At 46.2% G+C, this 27,718-nt stretch overlaps 1 protein-coding gene across 2 annotated transcripts in view; it reads left to right on the top strand.

The window, feature by feature from the left end:
• The window catches only part of LOC136610341 (tetraspanin-11-like), a 131,052-nt gene that overhangs the window by 92,822 nt on the left and 10,512 nt on the right, over positions 1 to 27,718 (top strand). For both annotated transcript variants that reach the window (XM_066589572.1, XM_066589573.1), the window contains exon 4: positions 24,758 to 24,832. In XM_066589572.1, the coding sequence (XP_066445669.1) occupies positions 24,758 to 24,832 (75 nt within the window). The remainder of the gene's footprint in view (positions 1 to 24,757; positions 24,833 to 27,718) is intronic.

The raw sequence follows: 27,718 nt of genomic DNA, 5'->3' as shown, positions 1-27,718 counted from the left end.
CTGACATGGAACGAAGACTGCGCTCCCGCTATACTGCTGCTTCGGAATTGTTACTGGGGCCTGTCTTGAGTGCTACTATTGCTGACATGGAACGAAGACTGCGCTCCTCCTATAATGCTGCTAGTGATATGTTAGTGGGGCCTGTCCTAATGCTACGGCTGAAATGTTACGAATTCTGGCCTCTGCCTATACCGCTGCTAATGGTATGTCTCTGGGGTGTGGAAACAGAGGCTTCCCAAAGACATGATGGCGGCGAGGCCATTTCCCACCAACGCGGTTACTGTAAAGGTGCATATAACCACGGACACGTGGAGAGGACACGTAGTGCCTCAAAAACATCCCCCTCCTCCTCCAACAGGGAAAACATTCTTGGCAAATGTCTTTGCATTGGTTCGTCTGGTGGCAGTCCAAGAATTTCACCTTTACCGACACAACGAGAGCCCCCACACCATCCCCCCGCCACGGCCCACTTAATCCTGGCCGCATTCCGAAAACCAACAAAATACAACCGTGCTACTAGGTCCGCAGTCACCACCACATTACCACCAACGCGGTTACTGTTAAGGTGCATATAACCACGGACACGTGGAGAGGACACGTAGTGCCTCAAAAACATCCCCCTCCTCCTCCAACAGGGAAAACATTCTTGGCAAATGTCTTTGCATTGGTTCGTCTGGTGGCAGTCCAAGAATTTCACCTTTACCGACACAACGAGAGCCCCCACACCATCCCCCCGCCACGGCCCACTTAATCCTGGCCGCATTCCGAAAACCAACAAAATACAACCGTGCTACTAGGTCCGCAGTCACCACCACATTACCACCAGCGCGGTTACTGTAAAGGTGCATATAACCACGGACACGTGGAGAGGACACGTAGTGCCTCAAAAACATCCCCCTCCTCCTCCAACAGGGAAAACATTCTTGGCAAATGTCTTTGCATTGGTTCGTCTGGTGGCAGTCCAAGAATTTCACCTTTACCGACACAACGAGAGCCCCCACACCATCCCCCCGCCACGGCCCACTTAATCCTGGCCGCATTCCGAAAACCAACAAAATACAACCGTGCTACTAGGTCCGCAGTCACCACCACATTACCACCAACGCGGTTACTGTAAAGGTGCATATAACCACGGACACGTGGAGAGGACACGTAGTGCCTCAAAAACATCCCCCTCCTCCTCCAACAGGGAAAACATTCTTGGCAAATGTCTTTGCATTGGTTCGTCTGGTGGCAGTCCAAGAATTTCACCTTTACCGACACAACAAGAGAGCCCCCACACCATCCCCCCGCCACGGCCCACTTAATCCTGGCCGCATTCCGAAAACCAACAAAATACAACCGTGCTACTAGGTCCGCAGTCACCACCACATTACCACCAACGCGGTTACTGTAAAGGTGCATATAACCACGGACACGTGGAGAGGACACGTAGTGCCTCAAAAACATCCCCCTCCTCCTCCAACAGGGAAAACATTCTTGGCAAATGTCTTTGCATTGGTTCGTCTGGTGGCAGTCCAAGAATTTCACCTTTACCGACACAACGAGAGCCCCCACACCATCCCCCCGCCACGGCCCACTTAATCCTGGCCGCATTCCGAAAACCAACAAAATACAACCGTGCTACTAGGTCCTCAGTCACCACCACATTACCACCAACGCGGTTACTGTTAAGGTACATATTACCAGTCTGACTGGGGCATGCAGACACCTTGACAGAATGAATAGTGTGTGGCACATAGGTTCCCCATTGCTATGCCCACGTGTGCAGCTCCTGATGGCGGTGGCACAGGATTCTATTTCTCATTGCTTCTGTACAGCATTGTGGGCTATCGCCCCGCCCCTTTTAAAGAGGGCCGCTGCCTAGCCATGCCAACCCTCTGCAGTGTGTGCCTGCGGTTCCTCCTCATGGCAGACGCACTTCTAAATAGACATGAGTGTGGCGTGGCATGAGGGCAGCTGAAGGCTGCGCAGGGACACTTTGGTGTGCGCTGTGGGGGGGAGGGGGGGCGGTTGGGCAGCATGTAACCCAGGAGAAGTGGCAGTGGAGTGTCATCCAGGCAGTGATTGTGCTTTGTTGTAGCTAGTGTGGTGCTTAGCAAAGGTATGCCATGCTAATGAGGGCTTTTCAGAAGTAAAAGTTGTTGGGAGGGGGGGGGGGCCCACTCTTGCCGGTATTGTGGCTTAATAGTGGGACCTGTGAACTTAGGATGCAGCCCAACATGTAGCCCCTCGCCTGCCCTATCCGTTTCTGTGTCATTCCCATCACTTTCTTGAATTGCCCAGATTTTCACACAGGAAAACTTTAGCGAGCATCGGCGAAATACAAAAATGCTCTGGTCGCCCATTGACTTCAATGGGGTTCGTTGTTCGAAACGAACCCTCGAGCATCGCGGGAAGTTCGTTCCGAATAACGAACACCCGAACATTTTGGTGTTCGCTCATCTCTAGTTAAATCCCATCAGATTACAACCCCCATCATCTCAAAACATGAAGAATTACCATAACACTGGGTAGAGATTTAGAATTTTTGGGCAACAGATTTTTGTTTTCCTCGCCTTGTATATAGTTGGCACAAGTAGGAAATGGATCTCTTCACGGTCAGGACGTTCAGAATCATCTTATTCCTTAGAGCGGACAGTCGTGTCCCGGTCTAATTATACAGCGGCTACAGAGACAAATGATTGTGCCCGGCTGTGATATAGTTCTGGAATAAGTCTGGTCAGCAATTCTTGTTTATTACAGGGCCAAATAAAAAATCTTTAGCTCATTCCTATGACACATCTAATCTGGAAGCCCTGCTGCTGCCATCTCCCATCCTGACCCTGGAGAGGAGACCTCCATCACCGGTGGTAGATTAATACCGGCCGCACATTTGCTGTACATATAATTTAGAACAACAATCACTCTTATAAACTATTCCAGTGATGTATACGGTGTCACTAGAGGGACCTTATGCCGTGAAAACTGTGTAAATGTAGCATCTGCTCATAGCAGGAGCTAGGCTTTGTATACCAGGGGCAGAAATGTAGTTCGCTGCCCTAGATCTTCATTTAAATACCCCAGTAGTCTGCACTCTTTTCCATGGATGACCTATCTTCTGGACAGGTCCTCAGTAGAGATGAGCGAGTATACTCACTAAGGCACATTACTCGAGCGAGTAGTGCCTTAGCCGAGTATCTCCCCGCTCGTCTCTAAAGATTCGGTGGCCGGCGCCGGTGACAGGTGAGTTGCAGGGGGGAGCGGGGGGGGGGGGGGGGGGGAAGAGGGAGAGAGAGATCTCCCCTCCGTTCCTCCCCGCTCTCCCCCGCCGCTCCCCGCCGGCCCCCGAATCTTTAGAGACGAGCGGGGAGATACTCGGCTAAGGCACTACTCGCTCGAGTAATGTGCCTTAGCGAGTATACTCGCTCATCTCTAGTCCTCAGTTATTAACAGAAGGGGGTCCGCCACTCAGGACCCCGTCTATTAGCTGATTGTCTGGCTCAGTGTAGTAGACTGGATGTTGAGATCAGTGATCAGAACAAGAAGTGGGAGCACTGACTTTACTCCCATTGAAATCAATGGCAGAGCCACGCAGCTACGGCACTTCTTGCGTCTCCGCTGGTCAGGATGTCACATCCAGTCCTAAGCCCGGGATCTTCTGCTCTAAACACTCAATAATCTAAATAACGACACTGCGCCTTATTTTAGATTAAAATTGCCGCGGCATTTATTTCTTTAAACTGTTTAAACCAAACTTTCGATAAATAATCAAATTTATACCAACTGTGTAGACGTTGCCCTGGAAGCTCCGGTCTACTAATAAAACACTCACAAACTCAAGTCCATGCCCAACCGCAGGAGGTAGGCGGCAACCCCATTTAACCCCTTAAGGGCACGGCCTATTTTGGGCTTAAAGGGGTTGTCCCGCGAAAGCAAGTGGGGTTCAGCACTTCTGTATGGCCATATTAATGCACTTTGTAATGTACATTGTGCATTAAATATGAGCCATACAGAAGATATTCACTTACCTCTTCCATTGCTAGCGTCCTCGTCTCCATGGTGCCGTCTAATTTTCAGCGTCTAATCGCCGGATTAGACGCGCTTGCGCAGTCCGGTCTTCTTCTTTTCTGAATGGGGCCGCTCGTGCCGGAGAGCGGCTCCTCGTAGCTCCGCCCCATCACGTGCTGATTCCAGCCAATCAGGAGGCTGGAATCGGCAATGGACCGCACAGAAGACCTGCGGTCCACCGAGGGTGAAGATCCCGGCGGCCATCTTCGCAAGGTAAGTAAGAAGTCACCGGAGCGCGGGAATTCAGGTAAGCACTATCCGGTTTTTTTTTTTTAACCCCTGCATCGGGTTTGTCCCGCGCCGAACGGGGGGGCTATTGAAAAAAACAAAACCCGTTTCGGCGCGGGACAACCCCTTTTAAGGACGCAATGGTTTTTGGCGGATTTTCATCTCCATTTTTCAAAAGCCATAACTTTTTTACTTTTCCGTGGACGCGGCCGTATAAGGGCTTGTTTTTTGCGTGTCCAACTGTAGTTTTTATCGGTGCCATTTTTGGGTACATAGACTATATTGTAAAACTTTTATTATTTTTTGTATGATAACAGGGAGAGAAAACGCATCCATTCAGCCATAGATTTTTAGGGGTTTTTTTTACAGCGTTAATCATGCAGGATAAACGACACAATCCATTTTTTCTGCGGGTCGGTACGGTTACAACGATACCAAAATTCTTATAGTTTTTGTAGGGTTTTCCACTTTTCTGCAATAAAAACCCTTTTTTTTGGAAATCCCTTTTTTTTTCTAAATCGCTGCATTTCAAGTCCTGTAACTTTTTTATTCTTTAATGTACGGAGCTCTGTGGGGGCTTATTTTTTGCAAGACGAGTTGTAGTTTTTATTGGCACCATTTTGAGGTACATACAGCTTTTTTGATCACGTTTATTGCGTTTTTTGGGAGGCAAAATGCTAAAAATTTGCATTTTGCCTCTGTTTTTTAGCGTTTTTATAACGCTTTTTGCCGTGCAGACTAAAAAGCATGTGCAACTTATTGTATGCGTCGTTACGGACGCGACGATACCAAATATGTGGGATTTTATTGTTTGTTTTACCTTTTTTATGCTAACATGAGAAAAAGCACCTACAAAGGGGTTTTTTTTTACATTTTTTTCTTTACATTTTTCTTTTTTGTACATTTTTATTATCTTTTTTTACACTATTTGTGTCCGTCTGGGGTACTTTCACCATGGCACCAATGATCGCTGTGATAAGGCATTGTAGGACTTCTCTCCTGCAATGCCTTATGGCTTATACAGCGATCACAGGCACTGGCAATACAGGACGCCGGTATTCGGCATCCTGTTGCCATGGCAACCAGCCGGGCTCTCCGCGATTATATTGCGAGAGCCCGGCAACTTCACAGAGGGAGCGCGCTCCCACTGTGAACCCTTCCCATTCCGCGATCTACATAGATCGCGGCAGGAAATGGGTTAACAGCGGGGGTCACATCTCCGATGCACCCCTGCTGTTGCAGCGGGGGGCCGGCTATTAGTGACAGCCGGCTCCCGCTGCTGGATAGCACGAGATCGCTTATGATCTCGCGCTATCCACAGGACGTAAGTTTACGCCCTGTTGCGGACAATCCAAGGTAGCTGACAGGAATGTGAATCCTGCCCTGTCAGCGATGTCTTAAATCAACTCCTTCTGTCCCCTTGACAGCCAATCAGCATCCTGTTGCTGTGGGGGAGCATAGATACTTCATCACGGCTTGTTCCCGCCAAAACGCACAACCAGAGACTCCTCTGCCTCCTTCTCCTTAGATACAGCCTGTTTTCAGCATCTCTTCTCTTGTCGTACCCGTAAAACTAGAGACAACATTAAAACCCCCTTCCCCTTTTCTCAGACACTCTTAACCCTTACACACCCAGGTCTCGCTCATATCCCATGAGGCTTCAGGACCTAAGCGCCCTTCAGCCATACAGGAGTGGAGGAGCGGTGTGGCTCTCCTATTGATTCCATTGGGAGTGATATTGGCGCTGCCACTTCCTCATTGTCAGCTGATGACAACGTCCGGCCCGCTGCACAGGACAGAGAGCCGGCCGATCAACTGATCGGTCGGGTCCGGAGCGGCGTATTCCATCCATCAACTACTGATGACCTATCCAGAGGAAAGGTAATCAGTGGAAAAGAGGGGCAGAAAACCCCTTTAGGCGTAAAGGATTTGTTGGCGCCCCCCATCTGGCATCCAGCATCGGAGCATGTATGGTCAGCTCCCCTAATCTGAATAACTAATATTATAGTAATTATTTGTAATAGCAATTATTATAAAATAATAGTTACTTTAATAGTTAACCCTTTAGCCACTAAGTGATGTGTATATTCCTTGCAAGCGAAAGCGAATTACTGCATGTCACAGTGATGCACTTTGCAATGATCTTGTGGGTACAGCCGCTGCACCCTTGAGATTAGTGGCAGTAGCGAGCTGCCATAACGGCCAGGATTGTTGGTAATTCTGATCTTGGCAGGTTTATTCACCATGGCACCTATGGAGTAGGGTGTTTTAGTGCCTCGCTATAAGATTGTAGGGTGCTGAGTTAGCAGGGCCTAACAAAATCCCCCATGTCTTCCACCGATGACAGTTGGAGGCAGAGGCATGGTAAGAGGTATACCCAGAGGAGTAACTTGAAGCTCCTGGGCCCCAATGCAAAAACTGTAACAGGGCCCCCAACTATAAAGCTTTATTCATATTACTAGGCTTACTATATGGAGAAGTTAGGCCTTATGGGCCCCAGGGGCGTAACTATAGAGGATGTAGGGGATGCGGTTGCACCCGGGCCCAGGAGCCTTAGGGGGCCCATAAGGCCTCTCTTCTCCTTATAGGGAACTCGGTACTATAAGTAAAGCATTATAGTTCAGGGCCCTGTTTCAAGTTTTGCATCGGGACCCGGGAGCTTCAAGTTACGCCTCTGATGGGCCCCCTAAGGCCTCATGTCCACGGGGAAAATCGGGCCCGCTACGGATTCTACATGTAGAATCTGCAGCGGGTCCCTCCTGCCCCGCGGACATGAGCACTGAAAAGAAAAATAAATGACAATAAACTCACCTCCCATCCGCTCCGTTTCTTCTCTTCGCTGCGGCGTCATCTTCTCTCGTCGCGGCCGGATCTTCATTCTTCGGCTCGGCGGATGTGCACGATGACGTCGGTGACGTGCCCCGCGCATGCGCCGGGCCGAAGCAAAATGATCCGGCCGCGGCTGAGAGAGGATGGCGCGGCGCCGAAGAGAAGAAACGGAGCGGGTAAGTAAAATGTGATTTTTGTGTCCCGCGGATCCGGACGGCTTCCATAGGCTTCAATAGAAGCCCGCGGGAGCCGTCCCCGCGGGAGACCCGCATGAAAATGGAGCATGGTCCAGATTTTTTCATGCTCCATTTTTTTTTAAATCACTTTTATTGACGATCCGCGGGTATTTATCTACCCGCGGGTGGTCAATGCATCCCTATGGGGTGCGGATCCGCGCACGGGAGAAGAGTTAAAATCCGCTGCGGATTTTAATTCTTCTTTTCCCCGTGGACATGAGCCCTAAGGCTTCTGGGCCCGGGTGCAACCGCATCCCCTGCATCTTCTATAGTTACGCCCATGGGTATACCAAGAAAAGGTTACAAAACTCGTAAATTTTTGTGCAAGTCTCACTCGTCTTTTGGGTCTCATTTGCAAATTTTCTTAAATGCGGGTGGTCCTTAGAAAAATGGGTTAGGGCCTCACATGCCCATAAAATTAACTATAGCTTACACCAAACCTTGCATAAATGATAACCAAACCTGGCATCTATGCCAGCTTGTAACTGGTGCAACTCTCAGTATTATACATGGACTGGGGCCCCCAGGCAATCTAAGGCACTGGCTGGACTTGCCAATGTTTAAGTGTACAAACAGGTTGCAGCACCCTTCCTGAGCAGTGGCATAGCAATAGGGGTCCCAATTGTGGGGCTCACAAGCTTAAGGGCCTCCTAAGGATAGATCATCAATAGTAAAAGTCCCAGAGAACTCCTTTAAGGGCTTATTTAGATGACCGTATATCGGCTGGGTTTTCACGCCCAGCCAATATACGACGTCCTTGTCTGCAGGGGGAGGAGGATAGAAGAGCCAGGAGCAGGAACTGAGCTCCCGCCCCCTCTCCGCCCCTTGCCACCATTTTCAATAGGAGGGGGTGGGATGGGGGTGGAGATAAGTAATGACGCTTAGCTCCGCCCCTTCCATTGCAAATAGTGGCAAGGGGTGGGAGCTCAGTTCCTGCTCCTGGCTCTTCCATCCTCCCCCCACCCTCCCTGCAGACAAGGACACTGTATATCAGCTCGGCGTGAAAACCCAGCCGATATACGGTCGTCTAAATAAGCCCTAAGTTTGTTTTCCAGCTGTGTTTCCCAATTAGGATTCTGTTCCACTCTCGGTGCTACAAAAGAAGTTTGGTACCAAAAACAGTACCCAAAACTGGTGGATCAGAGGGCTGGCAGAGAAAAACAACTGCAGATAATATACCCCCCTGCCTCTTTTAATCTGGGACAGAATTTTGTGCTGAAACGGGAGCGTTGCTTTAATATGTCAAATTCACGTTTTTTGGCTCCCTTTATGTGGCGAATTCTCATGATCTATAATTAAGGCCAGCAGCTGCTATCCAGAAATTACACATTTAAATGAATTCAGTCACATAGACAGATAACTCTGAAATGGAGAGATGTTGGATGTTAAGATTGTATCCAACTATAAAGCTCATTTGGAAAGAAATAAAAAGAGCTCATGATGTAGTGACGATTGTGCTCAATCTAACTATAATAAACGGGATAGAAAAAAACTACATTATGCGGCTTGTTGCCTTCTTTTATATTTTCGTAAGCAGATTAGTGATAAAAAAGAATGTATATACTTCTGGTTAGAAAGAATAAGGGGAGAAAAATGGGTTGTCCAGTTGTAAGCTATTGATAGCGCAACCTTAGGATAGGTCATCAATGGTAGATTGCTGGACCAGTATGCTCATGCACTGACTGATTTGTGCAGGAAGCAGACAGCTCCGTTCCCACTGCAGTGGCCAGGCATGGTATTGCAGGCCAGTTTTCCATTGAAATGAATGAGAACGTTGCCTGTAATACCAAGTCTTGTCACTAGAGTGGGAACAGAGCTGTCTGCTTCCTGCAGAAAACAGCTCATTGCACAAGTGCACTGGCCTGGGGGGTAGGTCCTGGGCGCTGGACCACTGCAATCTACTACTGATGATCTATCCTGAGGAGCCAACACAGATACTATGTAACCGGACAATGTATGTACATGAAAGGAGAGATCCAAATAATGTGGCTTATAGCCTGACAGATAGTCCGCCGCCGCAGCAGGACTCAAGCCATCAGTTCACACGTGACTCGGATGCATCGTATGAAATCCAAATGAGAGATTTCAGCACAGTGTAGAACCATAAAAGTAGGATTTATCAGTAGCGCTACAGAAAAGCGTTTCATCCTCCCATAGCATATGAAAGGATATTGTCCTGTGCGTGGTCAGTCCTAATCTGCATTCACTTTATCTTCTTTTGCTCTATCTCGGCATATCTCCTGCCCATAATAAGCTATTTCAGACTTGTTCAAAGCTAACCACACAGAAAATGAGAAAGGCACCGCTAGTTTTATAGAGAAAGTAGGGCATTGAGAACAGAGCGATGCAAATTCCCGTTCTCAAAATAGTGCTGCACAGATCTGCCACTTAACCCCGACGAGAACCAACAGCACATATCATTCCTGAGCAAATGGCTTTAGGCGTCTGTCCACATTTAGCAGGTAGAGTTTGTTACTGAGAGGTCTAATTTTGGAAAGTTCCATCTGCTTTGTATAGTCACAACTTCAAAAAGTTTCACAGATCTTCAGATGCTTAAACTGACTGTAAAAAAAGATGAAATGACTAAGAAGTAAAAGAGAAAGTTCTCTTGGAAACGTCCTTGCCCAATATTGGAGGAGTTTTCCAGGAGTAAGACATTGACGGTTTGTAGTAGGGATAGGAGGTGTAGGACTGGGGTGCTGGGTCCACCAGTAGAGATGAGCGAGCATACTCGCTAAGGACAATTACTCGATCGAGCATTGTCCTTAGCGAGTACCTGCTCGCTCGGAAGAAAAGGTTCGGCTGCCGGCGCGGGTGAGAAGTGAGTTGCGGCAGTGAGCAGGGGGAAGCGGGGGGAGAGAGGGAGAGAGAGATCTCCCCTCCGTTCCTCCCCGCTCTCCCCCGCCGCTCCCCGCCCTCCGCCGGCAGCGGAACCTTTTCTTCCCAGCGAGCAGGTACTCGCTAAGGGCAATGCTCGATCGAGTAATTGTCCTTAGCGAGTATGCTCGCTCATCTCTATCCACCAGTAAACTTCCTACTCGGAGCCCACTCTACATGGAGAATGCAGTGACTGCTAAGGGGTATAAAGATGAGATCATACAGACTGATGTTTAACTGCTGCACGGATTTGCAGATTAACCCTTTCCAATCCAATTTCTATCCTGGTTTTCCTAGGGGGCTTACTCTCTTTCTGCTGTGATACAACAGCGCTATATGCTGGCTAAAGCCAGTACTGCATGAGGTGACACATTGGATAAGCTCCGACAGCAGAGAGGCTGGCAATATATAGTAAGAGAACCCCGACGTACATCTTCCAACATTGGAGCTGTACAACCTTAAATCATAATGTCTTTAGATGTCAGACAGTGGATTGGAAAGGGTTAACAGCAATTGTACCCATATAACCATGTGTCCATTAGCAGTCAATTTGAAAACCGTGCCATTTTATGGCAAAACCAAATGTCAGAGTGGTTTACTTTTGGCCTCACCCTTATGAAGGGATGGCAGGAATTTGGAAATGAATTTATATTAATATTATCTAGCAGGAAGGAGGGGGCACATACTTTTTTTCAGTAGTAGCTGCCATCTGGCCTTTGCCTGGAATGTCTCTGTCCAGGAGGTCCTCTCAGTAGTCTGTGGCATGGCTCTTGCCTTGGATCAGTGCCCCCTTCAGGTAGAGCTAGGCATATGTGTTCACACAGACCCCCGTGCAGTCAGTACAAAAAGCCTAACCATTAATGGCTTCTTCTACAATAGTTTTCTCCTGGAAAACATCTACGACAAACTTTTTTTTTATAATTTGGAACACCTAGAAGCTGCCCTAACAGAAAAATGTATCTGCAATACTGATGAAGGGTTAAAAAAGTGCAGTAATGCTTTTTGAACTCCCTCTCCCTTTGCATTAGTGCACTATTTTCAAGTATGGTATTTGCCTCGGGCATCCAAAAGGAGTCGTCCACTTTTGGACAATCCGTTCTTCTTGTCCTGAAGTTGTTGTCACGGTTCGACGGTGTTGTGGTATGTGGAAGCGGATTAGTCACTCTGCTCCTATGCAGGTTTCTGGTTGACACATTTTGTGTGAGAGTTGCCTGCTACTGCAGCGTCCCATAGGGTGACCCTGGACACATGGCATACGCTGAGGAGCTGGGAGGGCAAGATGCTGGCTTGTCACGGCGGCACTTACCAAGCTCGGCCACAGCAGCGCTGGGCCTCTTCCGGACACCCCGGCATGGGGATGCCCAATAAACAGGAATACAGGTGAAGGGGTTGTCACGGGTGACGCCACTGTTCTGACACCCACTGGCATGAACATCATCGAGGAAATAAACGAGCCACAGACAGTAATAGAGTACCTCATGGTCAGGGCTTGGAATAACTTTACTGGACCATAACTTCAAACGATACAAGGCAAAAATCAGCAGTATTCCAAGTGCAGGCAAAATATATATATATATATATATACACAGACTTAATGATGACTACCTCCACACAGCGATCACAGACTTCAGGACGCCCGTGTGTGTGACAACTGTAGACGTGTACCTCCACCCCGCAGTCCCAGACTTCAGGATGCTCGGGCGTGAATAGTTAGAGTAGAAGAGAGAGTTCGGGCTCACACTCACTTGTGATAGTGTTTTTTCGAGGCTGCGTTTTTTTGTATGACATTGAAATGCATTGAGTATAATGTAGCTGTGCTCATTTGCGATGTTTTCACGTCTGCGGGGTTGCGTTTTTTTCTCGCATGCTAAGGTCCTATTTTTTTGCCATCTGCTATTTTCTTCTCGCCCATATAAGTCATCGCATAACGCGTGCAAGAATACGATGCAATGGTGCTATATTCTCAAGGAAACAGCAGTACGTCAGCAGTGCGGAGGAAGATTCGACAAAAGCAAAACCATAAAAAAACAAGAGAGGCATTATATACTCCTACCATGCAATGCGAGTTTTCAGAAAACAAAAACGCAGCACAATTGCACAAAAACCGCAAGTTTGCACCTGCAATATTGCAGCGATTTTTTTTTTTTTTGATTCCCCCCCCCCCCCCCCCTCCCCCTTGCAAAAACGCTATCCCAAGTGAGCGTGAGCCCTTGCACTGGGCCTTGCGAAGGTCTTACTCATTGCTCACTCTCTCTATTGGGGGCTCACTTCAACTCCATGACAAAGACAAGCACTCCGGGAAATATCTCCTCTTCCATGCTTCACTACATGAAGGTGAAGGTGCCCCCATGTAGCTGGACCTACCGACTACCACTCCAGAAGACATGGAACTCTTTTCCTGCTCTCAAACACTCACATTTACACCCTCTCTCATACCATGTGACAGGATAGAATGGATACATTTACAGACAGTCAGCTCACACTTTGCAGACATTTAACCCATTACACACTGCAGCTGTGCAATACACATAACAGAATGACAAGACAGTTCTGAACAGAGCATCTACATAAGAAGTGACATGTATGACATTATGAAGGGGGCCAGGAATAGATGTACTGGGCCACTACACTACTATCTGTATACGTATAGTTGCATGTTTGCCTTTCCCTCAGAGTCCCCTACCTCTAAAAGAGGTTATATTAAGGGTGGTTTCTTCTCTGGTCTACCTATCAACAGGTAGGGAGGGCTTTATATTCCTACTCCTCCCTTAGCTCATTGCTGTTTATTGCAGTTCAGTTGGTCGTGGTGGTTGGAGTGGTGTGCAAGTCGTCCTGGAGTTAGCTGTGTCTTTCCATTAAGTTGCGGTTTATTTCCCTCACTTTGGGTTATTCGTATACTGGTTCAGTCTTCTCCTGTACTCCCTCTTAGAGTCATGCAGCAGGTTGAGAGGTGTGCAGCAGGTTCGCACTTAAATAGGGCTTATACCGCAGCATTGTGTTTCCCATTTGTCCGGCGTTAACACAGTCTTGCGTCTGTCCTGGACGCGGTGTGCAGTGCACTTCTCCTTGTACGTGACAGTTATCCCACCACAAATACTCCCGGCATCTAGTTGTAATTTGTTCAATTTCCCTACAGCGCCATCACAGGGGAAGAGAAGTATAACACCATTTCCATGAAAAAAATTTACAAGTTGTCTATGAATGCATGGCAGAATCCATGTTACCAGTTGCCGTTCTTTCTCCCCTTTCTGCCACCAATTTGCTTATTTTGGGGGCTTTTCTTTATTGATAGTCTAAAGCTGCCATAGCCATGTTGGAAGAATGTAGAGGGGTCCCAGAAAGTAGTAGATTGGCAGTGGAGCGAGGAGAAATGACAGCAAAAGCAATATAACTCGCTCCTCTGGTCCAGGGACAATTTTTTAGAGTCACTTTAAAGTTTCTAGATTTTAAAACAAATGTCAAAAAAGCGAAAGCCAAATATGATTGTCTATTCTATAGACCCGGAGGGTATATACCAATGTGTAGGGGATTATGGGATCCCTGCAAAGTCTCCACCTTCAGGAGAGGAGGATTTTCTATAGCCCTGTGGGACTATTTTGTGTAGGTTTACGAATTGTTGATAAATTGTAAGTAGGTAGAGAGAGAATAAAAGGAATAGTAACTGCTCAATATGCTTTGTATTGTGCGCAGAACATATTTACAGAGGGACAAACGCTGAGAACAAAGCCGCCTATAATACCACATGCCACTCAAGGACAAGTTCCCGTTGCTGAGATTAATGCTGTATATTGGTTTTATTCATAGAAACACAGGTTAAAAAAATATCAGAAACCTTCTTCTCTGTAGATATTGTAATCTGATTAATTTGTATTGCCAACCCTGAAAAAGTGTGTTCATATGAAAGCAAAGTGCTGGCACCAGGGGCGTAACTATAGAGGATGCAGGGGATGCAGTTGCACCCGGGCCCAGGAGCCTTAGGGGACCCATAGGGCTTCTATTCTCCATATAGGGAGCCCAGTACTATGAATAAAGCATTATAGTTGGGGCCCTGTTACAGGTTTTGCATTGGGGCCAAGAGCTTCAAGTTACGCCTCTGGCTGGCACCAGGGGTATAACTATAGTGCATACAGAGGGGGGGGGGGGTTGCCCGCGGGTCCTCCAAACTTAGCGGGCCCATAAGGTCTTTTTTTCCCATATGAGGCTACTAGTACTATAAATAAAGCATATACGTTATTTTTCACTTTATAAGACACACTTTTCTTCCTCCCAAAGCGGGGGAAAAAAACGCTGCATCTTATAAAGCAAATGTGCTGAAATTCGTTGCATCGACATTTTTTCGCACAATCACAAGTTTAAATGCGCAATCGCGCTAACTAAATTACGGTTACGCAAAAAAACTTGCAATTACGCAAACAAATGTGCGATCACTTACCAGTTTTGTCTCTTCCCCACTGACGCCCATACGTGCCGTTGATTGGTGATGAACGTCGGTGGGAACTGCTGCTGCTTCCCTGCCTCCACCAATCGGCCTTTCCCCTTCCGCTATGACACGGAGCTCCGCTGTTTCAGACCTCTGCTGCGCCTTCTGCTCCGTCGCCTTGTACTATTCCCTGGCACTATCCCTGGGTGAGTTCAAAATATTTTTTCCTTATTTCCCGCTCTAATACAGGGGTGCGTCTTATCATCCGGTGCGTCCTATAAAGCGAAAAACATGGTAGGTAAGGGGCCTTGTTACAGATTTTGCATAGGGCGCAGCAACTTCAAATTACCAGAGTCTTCTCCCTAAGGATAAAGTGACCCATATGTCTATAGTGGCCAAACACATGCCTGCAGATGGTTGTCTTTTCCTTATGGTTTGGCTTATATTCGTAGCCACTTTGCAAGACTTGATAAAAGCATTTAAAGGGGTTGTCTCGCGGCAGCAAGTGGGGTTATACACTTCTGTATGGCCATATTAATGCACTTTGTAATGTACATCGTGCATTAAATATGAGCCATACAGAAGTTATTCACTAACCTGCTCCGTTGCTAGCGTCCCCGTCTCCATGGATCCATCTAATTCTGATGTCTTCTTGCTTTTTTAGACGCGCTTGCGCTGTGCGGTCTTCTCCCCTTCTCCTACGTCCAGGCACGAGCGGCGTTCTGGCTCCGCCCCTTCTACGCGTCATCGCGTAGCTCCGCCCCATCACGTGTGCCGATTCCAGCCAATCAGGAGGCTAGAATCGGCAATGGACCGCACAGAGCCCACGGTGCACCATGGGAAGGGACCCGAGGTGCATCGTGGGTGAAGATCCCGGCGGCCATCTTGGTGAAGGAAGAAGAAAGAAGGAAGACGTCGCAGAGCGGGGATTCGGGTAAGTAATATGTTGTGTTTTTTTTAACACATCCCTTGTGGTTGTCCTGCGCCGAACGGGGGGCCTATGGAAAAAAAAAACAACGTTTCAGCGCGAGACAACCCCTTTAACTTATAGGGTTGCAATCCAATAGGTGGCACTAGAGAGGCAGCTTTCTTCCTCTAGTATGAGAGCTTATTTGCATACCTTTTCCCAGAAAGCATTGCCTGCCCTATAGGACTTTCCATGCCAACCTAGCAGTCTCCACAAGGAGAAACATTATCCCTAAACTAACCTAGTAACAGTTTGAATTTAAGTCTCAGTAATACAGCGATACAATTAAAAGCAAGATTCACGACGATCAAAGAGTCATGGTGCAGTAGAGTCAGCTAGTATGCCCTGTGTAATTGTAAAAGGGACATACTCAAAAGGCAAGTCAGTCAACCAGAGAGATATCCACAAAAGTCTAATTTATCAGGGTCTTACCTCTGTTGCTCCCACCTATCCTGATAGAATTCTAGAATGGTAGAGTTTGAAGGGACCTCCAGGGTCATCGGGTACAACCCCCTGCTCAATGTAGAATCAGTAAATCATCCCAGACAGATGACTGTTCCCAGGTGCGTAACTATAGAGGGTGCAGGGGATGCAGTTGCACCCGGGCCCAGGAGCCTCAGGGGGCCCATAAGGCCTCTCCTCTCCATACAGGGAGCCCAGTACTATGAATAAAGCATTACAGTTGGGGGCCCTGTTACAGGTTTTGCATTGGGGCCTAGAAGCTTCAAGTTACGCCTCTGGTTCAAGCCTTTGTTTGAAGACTTCCATTGAAGGAGAACTCTCCACCTCCCGTGGCAACCTGTTCCACTCATTGATCCCCCTCACTGTCAGAGTGTATTTTCTAATATCTAATCTGATAATAATCCTCAGCCTCTTTTTTCACTTCCAGCCTTGTATAGTAAAATTGTATAACAGACTACCCATTCTCCTGGAAGGTGGGAGTCCCTGTCATGCCAGATAAAGACCTTAATTTTTCTATAGTTCACTGCAATACCCTATAGATGTGGTACATCTGCGAATCTATATGCGAATATGTCATTCATTCCCTGAAGTGCCCCTAACAGGTCATGCTTTTAGGATTTCACAGATGATATCATTATAGTATTGCCATGGGCGTTCCCTGTAGCATATCCTCAAATCATGATTTGCTTAAAGCCTTGTCCCAGATTAGAAAGACATAACTGTGTTATTCCAGAATCAGCATCACTCTTGGCTTGGGGCTGCATCTGCTGCTGCAGCTCGTGAATGGAGCCTCGTTGCAGACCGTCTATGGATAAGAGTGGTGCTGTAGCTCCTAGGTAAAATTTCTGACCATGTAAACAGGTATACTCCACAGATCTCTGTAGTTTAACCAGAGATCTGCTGCTATGCTTTGGTTGACCTTCAGGGGCGCTGTAGAAAAAGCGAACACAAATATCACATCTCAGTGTCTGCATTTCTTCGATCCTGAGCCGTAGTATACTTCGTTTATTCTGTTATTTGCTGTTTCTATTGCTTTACAATTAATTCGGTTAGACGACAATGTGATTTATGAATACCGAAGAAACCTTCTATGACAACAGGCCTTAAAATTAATTGATTTCCTAATTACTCAGAAAAAAAACAGGAGTGACAATAATGTCTGTAAATTGAACCTCTAATTATATTAGATAAAATTCACATTAAAGGGAACACTGATTCCCCAGGAGCGTACACTTACCGAAAATCTTAATAATCTCCAATTCCTAATCGCATAGAATCTTATCAAGGGGCTCGTTCCCCAGACTAAGAGCGATCTGTTTTTGGAAGCTTCTAATATTGGAAGCTGTTCTAGTGACATACAATCCTTTTACAGCAATTAGCAGATTAAAATAATAAAAAATAGAAGAAATTGCAAAAGTTAATATAGGGGAATAGTATTATTTTTAGGATTTGCATGCAACTTTCCAATAGTTCATCTGCTGTTAACTATAGCTTAACCAGTGGTTGTCTGGGACAGAATGCCCCTTTACAGGAGCGAATACATGGGAGTTTCCAAGTGTATATATGTAAAGGTAAAGTCCCCTGGTGCAAGTACCAAGTCATGACTGACCCTTAGGGTAACGTCATATCTTGGCAGACTGTTTTTGCGGGGTGGTTTGCCTTTGCGTTCCCCAATCATCTTTAAGCCCCTGCCCCAGAAAGCTAGGTACTCATTTTACTGACCTCAAAAGGATGGAAGGCTGAGTCAACCTTGAGCTACCTGAACCATATATACATATATATAAATAGAAATGTGTAATTGTTACGGACAGCGATTCTGGAACCACTGTGTCAACCAACCGGTTTGACTTTGGGCTAATCCTAAGGACGTTATTATGACGGTCCCCCGGTATTCACCCTTTAACCCCTGTACAGGGATCTAGATTTTGCTGTGGGAAACCGAGCAGTCTGTTACCTTTTGGCAGCTGGCCACGGGAGTCAGAGGCACTGATGCGAAGCACCGTGAAACAGGCCGGACTATAAACAGAAACCAGTGTAGAGTAGGAGCAGGCAAAGAACAAATGTCCAGGTAAAAGCTCAGGGATCAGAGCAGACACAGAAGTCAGACAGAGGAGACCTTTGCCGGGTGACTGAGGCAAACTTACACCAACACTTAAGCAAAGGAGGACGATCCCCAGCTCACTTAAATAGGAGGGCAATAGCCTATTACCCTGCAGCTGTACTGTGAGCACTGAGGAGGATTAACTCCTGCAGTGCTGATGGAAATTAGAAGCTGAGGGTCCGTTCATTCAGGAGGAGCAAACGGACGACCGGAATTGCAAGTGGGCAACAGACACAGGTAGCAGGCCTAACAGTAAAACAAGATCATGGGCATGAGCCCTTATAATCACCGAACCCTTCTAGCAAAAATAGATTGTGCAGAGTGGAAAACACTTTTAAGCTGTGGCAACTGGCATAACCAAAGGGGATGCAGGGGATGCGGTTGCTCCCGGGCCCAGGAGCCATAGAGGGCCCATAAGGTCTCTCTTCTCCATATAGGGTGCCCAGTACTATTAATAAAGCATTATATTTGGGGGCCCTGTAACAGCTCTTAATTTGAGGCCCAGGAGTTTCACGTTACGGCTCTGCTTTAAGGGGTTAAGAGAAGTTGGGGGGCCCAAGATAAACTTTTGCACTCGGGCCCATGAGCCTTTAGCTACGTCCCTGGCTTTGGCCATAGACTTCAACTAGCATATAGGGTGATGGACTGCATTTTTGACCAATACCACCACAATCATTTGCAAGCACATCCAACAAGTAGTATAAAGCCTTTCTTACTAGTAGTCTGCTGCATCTGGCTCATCTTATATTCTCAGCCAGCATATATGAGACACAAAAGGAGGTAAAACAAAAAGACAAATACACGGAATATAATTGCATGTTCCTGTGTCATGTTGTCAGTCTGAGTACAGTTATTCCTTTCTTGTAGATTTCTATACAGAATCTCCTTTCATGATTAACCATGCACAGTGTGCTAAGTATACCGCCAGCAATACTTTTATCCCTGCAGGGGGTTCTGCAATAAGCCCGTTCTTTGCTTCTTTGAAGGTGAATCCTACTGTTAAAGTCTGATCCCACTCATTTTCTTACCGGGCTTCCAAGAATTCATATTTCCTTCTGAGATGTTAAACAGCGCACAGCATTAAACCCATAGAAATCAATCCCTTAAGTGTCCATTATTAGTTTTGATTGATTAATATATATGCAACCCCTTACAGTTAAGGCTAGACATCGGCCCATTCATATTGTTCTATGACATCTCTATGACATGGTCAGAATCTGACCCAGCAATTAAACCTGCTCGGTCGGTGAATGTGTATTTAACAGTGATTCATTTTGCAGTTTTGATACTACATTTATATTAAGAGCTGTATTGAAAATTCAGCTGTATCAACTCAAACCTCACAACATGTACCCCAGATCTGTAGAGATGCTTTTGTAGCCTTTTCAAGCTTCATACATCTCTAAAACACGTCTTATGAAAGTTGCTTGCATTGAGGCATGGTTCACACTAAGCAATCTTCCTTGAGGAGAACAGTTTTTGTCAGTGACCAGGCTTGGTGTGCCTATATTTAATGGGAAAAGCACCTGTGAAACCCACACTGCCAATCTCAGCTCCTTAAAGGTGTTGGCCAAAATATAAAGTCATGCCCTGTGGATAGGGAATAGCTTTATGATCACGAGGTCCAACCACTGGAACTCCCACCGATCCCGAGAATAGATATTCAATTGGTCCTTGACTGAATAGAGCAGAGATTGTGTAGGTGCGCCATGGCTCCATTTACTTCAACAACGCCACTGAAGATTGCTGAAAGTGTTTGAACTCGGTAATCTCTGGCACTGAGGTGAATAGAGTAGTGATGTGCCTGCGGAAACTCTGCTCTAGCCACTCAGGGACCAAACAGATTCCCGTTAACGGTATCGGTGAGAGTTCCAACAGTCAGACCCTCACCGATCATTAAGTTATCCCTTATCCTGCAGATAGGAGTCATTGTTATAAAGGCTTGTATAAAGAGTCTGACATTGACTTGCTGACTTCCTATAGGTGGCACTGCATTGTATTGTTCCATCTTCCTTATTTTCTCTATGGGAGAATGTGTGCACAGAGCAGACTGAAAAGAGTCACACTGCTTGGGTGCGTGGACTTCAGGGGGACACAGTGCAGGAACAGTTCTCCCCGTGACCTTTGCACCCCATAACTAAATTTATGGACCTTTTGACATGTTTCCTTTACCGCATTGGATTTCTGCAACTAACAGAGGTGTAACTTGAAGTTCCGGGGCCCCCAATGTAAAATCTGTAACAGTCCCGACCTGCCATGTGCCAGCTATAATACTGGTGTTTTCCTATTTGGAGTTTTTGGACCCCCTTGTTGACCAGAGCAGCCTGCGATTGCTACCTCTGCCCCCTCTATGGACTCGCTTCTTCATGGACAGTCATCGCTCTCACTTTGAAATGACTTCATATTCTAATCACAGTGGATCGTGTGTGCAGCGTACAGTATATTTTACAAGCAGACACACATGATGCCGTCCTTATGCTTCTGCATTGATATCGTTGAGGATTTCAGCTCCGCACGTCCTCCAGAAGAGGAGATAATATGCTGCTCATGACATCTCTGATCTGCACCATCTGTCCCACCGCCTGATACAACTAACTACTAATTATATGTACAGTTTAGAAATTCAGCTTTGAAATGCAAATATTTGGAGGGTTTTAATAAGGAGACTCCAGCTTATCCTAAAGTCAGGACGATGAACACATTTCCATGGTGTAAAGCTCTGAAGTATTCTGCCCTAGCGAAAACCACCATGTGTGGGCTTCATACTGGACTCAATGGTATGATCTGATTCTCATAGACATTGGTCCAATCCACTAGATGCGACAAGGCTTCATATATGGAGCTACAATTCAGAATGCATGTGGAAACAGCCTAAAAGAGTTCACCAGTTTGGACAGCGCCACTACAGGAGAAATGAAGCATTACATAATGCCCATTCGAATCAATGGGTTTTTCAGGTAATACATGGATGTGTTGGGTCCTCCAGAACAAGAGATGCTCTTTGTTGTTGCACTCATCTCTGGCTAATACATGAAGACGTCTAATGCAGACCCTCTCTTTTAAGGAAAATGGTTCAATAGGGTTTTGCAAAGAGGATATTTAAACTAGATAATCCCATAAATGGTGGCCTCACTAAAGACCACCTTTCAAATAGGAACCACCTAATGGGATCAGTATGTAATGAAGAGCAAGCGACAATTTCAATGAGGCAGTGGTTGTATGAAAGTATTAACCCTTTCCAATCCATTGTCTGACGTCTAAAGACATTCTGATTGAAGGCTGTACAGCTCCGATGTTGAAAGACGTCCGGCAGGTTAATTTTACTGTAGATTGCTGGCCGCTCTGTTGTTGGGGTCTCTTCAGCATGTCACATAGCACAGTACTGGCTATAGCCAGCAGATGGCGCCATTGTATAACAGCAGAAAGAGCAAGCCACCTAGGAAAACCCTGAAGCAAAAATTGGATTGCAAAGAGCTAAGATTAGAGATGAGCGAGAATACTCGCTAAGGACAATTACTCGATCGAGCATTGTCCTTAGCGAGTACTTGCCTACTCGGAAGAAACAATTCGGCTGCTGGCGCGGGTGAGAGGTGAGTTGCGGTGGTGAGCAGGGGGACCGGGGGGAGAGAGGGAGAGAGAGATCTCCCCGCTCTCCCCCGCCGCTCCCCCACCGCCAGCAGCCGAACCTTTTCTTCCGAGCGGGCAGGTACTCGCTAAGGACAATGCTCGATCGAATAATTGCCCTTAGCGAGTTTGCTCGCTCATCTCTAGTTAAGATGATTTTTGTGTTACACTTGTCATTCATGGGTTAATACAACTTTAAGCCTGAAACTTTTAAAGCCGCACAGACCTGCCTGAGCTATTCTTGGTAGTAACATTCCCTAAAGACCATATCTATGAGCCTTCTGTGGCACAGAGTGTTAAGGCAGCAGAAATGCAGTCCTAAGCTCTCACTCATGACCTGAAGTTTGCAGATTCAATCCCTGCATGGTTCAGGTAGCCGGCTCAAGGCTGACCCATCCTTCCGAGGTTGGTAAAATGAGTGACTCAGCTTGCTGAGAAGTAAAAAAATGATTGTAGAAGGCAATGGCAAACCACCCCACCACCTGCGTAGAAAAATGTCCCCTTATCCAAGGAGTCATGACCTACTAAAGACCATGTTTAGGCATTGTATCCACATTCTTTCACTCCTATCAGTGAAAGTGATGTAATCATCACATAATTTATCCATTCGTAAGTGTTAGACTTTTGTAGAATTTGTTACCTTTTACAGCATCTAGGTGTAACCTTAACTAGACACCTGCTTTGCATGATATAAAGCTCAATGGGCTGGGCTCGTTAGAAAGAGATGGTGACTTCACACAGTTGATATCTCTTGTTTTTTTTTTTTCTCTGATGATCATCTTTAATTAATTTGGACACATGAGAGAACTCAGATCCCGGTAGCCTTATTACTAAATCTAAATTTAAAGAAGTACTCCAACAGTTGCAATAAACTGTATAATTTTGTATATATGTACAACTCAAAAGAAAGACTGGCCCTATATATATGATACAAATGGAGTTTAACAGTCTTTGTATACCGCAATGTAAGGATATAGCAATAGTTTCTAGTAAAGTCTCTGGCTTAGCTAATCAACAGTAATCTCAGTCACTTCTTACACCTGGTTCCCTTGCTCTGTTAGACTGACTTTTTTTCATCGTTGACACCTGTGGTATAAGGCCAGTCTTTCTCTTGAGTTGGCAACCCCAAGTTAACAGTTTAAGGCCTCATGTCCATGGGGAAAATTAGACCCGCTACGGATTCTACATGGAGAATCCGTAGCGAGTCCTTCCTGCCGCGCGGACATGAGCGCTTAAAATAAGAATTAACTTACCCACAGCGGACCGGGCAGATCTTCTCTTCTTCACCGCCGGATCTTCTTTCTTCGGCCGGCGGATGTGCTCGGCATGCCGGCTGCGTGCCGCGCGCATGCGCCGGGCACATTCGCCGGGCCGAAGAAAGAAGATCCGGCCGTGAAGAAGAGAAGACCTGCCCGGTCCGCTGCGGGTAAGTTATTCTTATTTTATTTCTCCCGCGGATCTAGACGGCTTCCATAGGCTCGGGAGACCTGCACGAAAATGGAGCATGTCCATTTTTTTTCATGCTCCATTTTTTTTTTTATTCCCTTTTATTGACCATCCGCGGGTATTTATCTACCCGCGGGTGGTCAATGCATCCCTATGGGATGCGGATCCGCATGCAGGTGATCCGCTGCCGATTTAAAATCCTATTTTGCCCGTGGACATGAGGCCTAAGACCCCATTCAGAGCAAACTGACAGCTTTCTAAACTATCCAGCATGAAATATAATGCAGATCTATGGAAAGAAGCAGTGTTTTAACTGGTGCCTACCCCTTGGCGGTGCATTAAAGTAACATAACACCACCTGCTAGAAAGTAGCATGGGTAAAAATGTCACTGGTTGCTGTCATCTGTGTCTTTACTGTAGCTAAGGAAGCAGCAAGTGTGGCAGTGCAACATGCATTGTAATGCAGAATATTGCAGATAGAATTTAACAGTCTGCTGCAACTTAGAATATGATGAAATCTCTGGTAAATCCACTTGGGTGTATGACAAAAATCTGAGTGTCAGTTACTTCTTACATCAGGTGCCCTTGCTCTGTTAGACTCACATTGTTATCACTGTTGAAACCTCTGGTATAGGGCCATTCCTTGTTTCTGCTAACCCCAAAATAATAGTGTAAGCTATTCAGCATTAATTCTAATGCACATTTATAAAATAGTAGCAGTGTTTTAACTGGTCCTTACACATGGAGTTGCATTACAGCAACACAGCACCATCTATTAGATGTGTAATAAAATTAGATGGGTGACCATATCACTTAAGCAGTGGTTATAATCATTGGTGCCTTTACTGTAGATTAGGCAGCACCAAGTATGGCAGTGCAACATGCATTACAATGCATAGTATTGCAGACAGAATTTCACAGTCTCTGTATACTGCCATTTAAAATATGACAAAGTCTCTGACAAATCCACTTGAATATATGACAATAATCTTAATGTCAGTCACTTCTTACACCAGGTGACCTTACTCTGTTAGACTCATGCTGTCTTTTATTGCTGATTAAAGCTCTGGTGTAAGGCCAGCTTGAGTTGCTGCTCTGTTTCAAGGCTGTCTCTATCTCTGTGTGACTAGGCTGGTAAGTGGTTGGCTTCTCCTTCTTAATAGTAGCCTATGAATACTGCAGTCAATCTTTGGTGGTGAGATTACTCAAACACACAAAACATTCTCCCAACAACTGTACTTCTTGACTCTCTTACTACATAAAGTGTCATCTTTGCCTGTCAGGCTGAAACTCCTTCCCCATCCATCTAGAATAGGCTTCTGGTGCCCTCTGTTGTGCAAAACATGTATGCCTGATCTAAGCATTGTGACAGTGTCTGTGTCGTACAGGTGCAACGGAAAGCCAACTTAATCTGTTATGTTTAATATTCCACATAGTAGATCAAGATAATTGACACAAGTAAGGAATACTAAGTGGACGTCATATGTAACTTTACAAATGTTTTCCTTCTCTTGCAGTATTTGGCTATTCTAATCTCAGTTTATACAGCAGAACTTGCAGCAGGTGTCCTTTCCTACATGTACTATGAAACTGTAAGTACTATCTTATATGAAGTTACTTATTTTATATTGTGCAATCAAAACAGGAGGACTATAAGATCTTCTGACCAAATAACAGGACTTCACCATTACGGACCATTGAGGTGTAGCAGAGGACAGCCGTCTGCAAACAAGACTTAAAAAGATATCCCCAGCCCAGCATTTCATGGCTGAGATGGGAAACCCTCGGCTGTGTCTCAACCTCCTCACTACGTGATACGGAAATGGCCAAGACAGCAGCGTTACGCATATTCCATAACTCCCATTGAAGTCAAAGGGAGTAAGGGAAAGAGTAGCACAGCGCGCTACACTGTTTCCGTAACACAAGAGTTACGGAAACTGTAGTGCAGAGTGTTAGTATGCAGTCCTAAGCTCTCACTCACGACCTGAAGGTTGGGGGTTCAATCCCTGGCTCCAGGTCAACTCATCCTTCCGAGCTTGGTAAAATGAGTACCCAGCTTGCTGGGGGGGGGGGGGGGTAACAAACAAATTACCTGAAAGTGCTGCGGAATACGTTGGTGCTGTACAAATAACAGGTTTATTTCCTCCCCTTCAGAGTGCATTCACACCAGCAAGAGTGAGTCAGGCCCAAGAACATTCTCTGTCACAGTCATGCAAGACTTGCGTGAAAGTGAGAATAGATGAGACTTCATCAGTAATCGGTTCCGACAACTTATAAGTGACCTGATTTCACCTGCGAATGTGTAAAATTGGGAATGATAGAACAAGTAATGGGTGAGACAATATCAAGTTGCTGCGACTCCTTAACCCCTTCCACACCAAAGACTTCATCTTGGCATTATCATTTTCTCTTCCCGGCCTTGTAAGAGCCGTAACGTTCCTACTTCTCCATCAGCGTAGGAGGGCTTGTTTTTTGCAAGATAAAGGCAGCTTCACACAAGCATATGCGCAAATCTGCTCGCCGCAGTGCAGCGTATTTGTGTGTGAACGAAGTTTGGAGAGGACTATAATCAGTCTGATACCGCGTGTAATTTTTGCGCTCGCAATGCCAGTTCACATGCGTGTGTGACACACCTTTAATGCCTTTTTTTAGGCTGCCTGCACACAGCCAGATTTGCATTGCGGAATCCGGGGCCGGCGTCCGTATCTGGATTCCGCCGCAAATACCTGCCATTTACATGCTATGCAAAAGTGCTTTTTCCTGCCCACGAGTGGAAATCAATTGTGATTTTTCCGCTCGCAGGGGAAAAATTGCAGCATGCTCTATTTTAGCGCGGTCTACGCATGGACAGCGTTGCAAAAGGGTCGCGGGATCTGCGTCATTGCCTAGCGACAGTGCGGGAGATTCAGTACTACGCATGTCCGATGGCTCGCCGGCTGGAACACCCGCAGTACAGATGGCCGTCTGCACTGACAGGTATGCGGCGTTCACCAGCCGGGCACAGGGGTGGATTCTCTTGCAGTATCCGACCCGCTCATGTGCAGGCGACCTTACGCCTATTAAGGGCCAGCTGTGTCCTTTTCCCTTTTGTGTTTTCAAACCTTCTATGACACATTCACTTGCAGGAAAGTTGAGCAGGTCATATGTTTTTGCACGTGCATGAAATGCGTGCAAAAACATTTTTGGGAATTAACCCAATGGGTTGTATTCCCTGTATTTAGTGCGTGCAGAAACGAGCGCAAACACGCTCACGTGAAGAAGCCCTGAGTTATGTTTCGGGCGCCATTTAGGGCTCAGTCACACGATCGTATGCCTAAAAATCATTTTACGCAGTGAAGGATTTTTCACGACCGTTTTAGTGCATTTGACTGTACATTTTGTGCTGTCGGGGACCGTTCACATTGGCGCCAGATACGCCCACGCAGTGATTTAATTGGCTGTGCAACCTAATTAGTACCAGATGTGTTCAATTTCCTGTGAAATTGCACGGTGTAACGTGTAGTTATGCAGGTATTGGGTACACATTTGCACTTCCAGCACAGAATCCTATGGGGTCTTTGGTGCGCAAATGTGTACAAAGATAGAGCATGTTGCGCTTTTTTTCCGCTCGCATTTTCATGAAAAAGCGCATATTGTAGGAAACCCCATTGACATCAGTAAAAAACCCTTTATTTAAAAAAATTGCTTTTTGCCGCCACATTCTGGCATCCATAGCTTCTTAATTTTTCTACAAATGGGGCCGTGTGGGGCTTGGTTTTTGCAGAGCAAGATAGAGTTTTTATTGGTACTATTTTTGGGGCGTACATGTAACTTTTTGATTTACAGGGATAGCGACAAGGTACTCAAAAAAATTGTTCACCATGTAGGAGAGATGATGCAATGATGCCATGACCAGGACAGACTGTAAAGAATGGAGCTTCTAATTGAATGACAGCAAGCAGTGATCTTGCAAACAGTGAGGAAGTCACGGAGAAAGTCTATTTAAAAATGTATCACCTAGGCCTCCCACACATTTCCCATATGGGCTGCGCCTGAGGGGCTCAGTTACAACTCGCATCGGACAGCACACGGATATCTGTCCATGCGCTGTCCGATTTATCATGCATTGGTATGTCCTATCTTTATTTTCTGGTGCGGACAGGAATAGGACATGCAATGCGTGTTTTCACGTAGGATGATGAAAACATCCATTTGCACAGCCTCATAGGCTATAAAGGGGCCGTGTGCTGTCCTTGGATTAAGGGCGGTTTCATACAGCCGTATGCACAACTAACCTTGCCGGTACGGAGCGTAACTGCACATGAACGGCTTCTTTTACCTCTTCTTATAGTACAGGAGTTTGGAAAAAGTAGCAAGAAGATAAGTCCTGTCCTATCTTTGGGCGGGCATGGAGGCTCTAGTACCCTGTTGTACCCCCTCTAGCTTGGATACAAGATGTGATACTGGCGGGCATGGAGGCTCTAGTACCCTGTTGTACC

The sequence above is a fragment of the Eleutherodactylus coqui genome, chromosome 2 (genome assembly GCF_035609145.1).
Source record: "Eleutherodactylus coqui strain aEleCoq1 chromosome 2, aEleCoq1.hap1, whole genome shotgun sequence".
Classification (NCBI taxonomy): Eukaryota; Metazoa; Chordata; class Amphibia; order Anura; family Eleutherodactylidae; genus Eleutherodactylus; species Eleutherodactylus coqui.
Note: the sequence above shows the minus strand (reverse complement) of the source record. Positions and strands in the feature narration are given on the sequence as shown.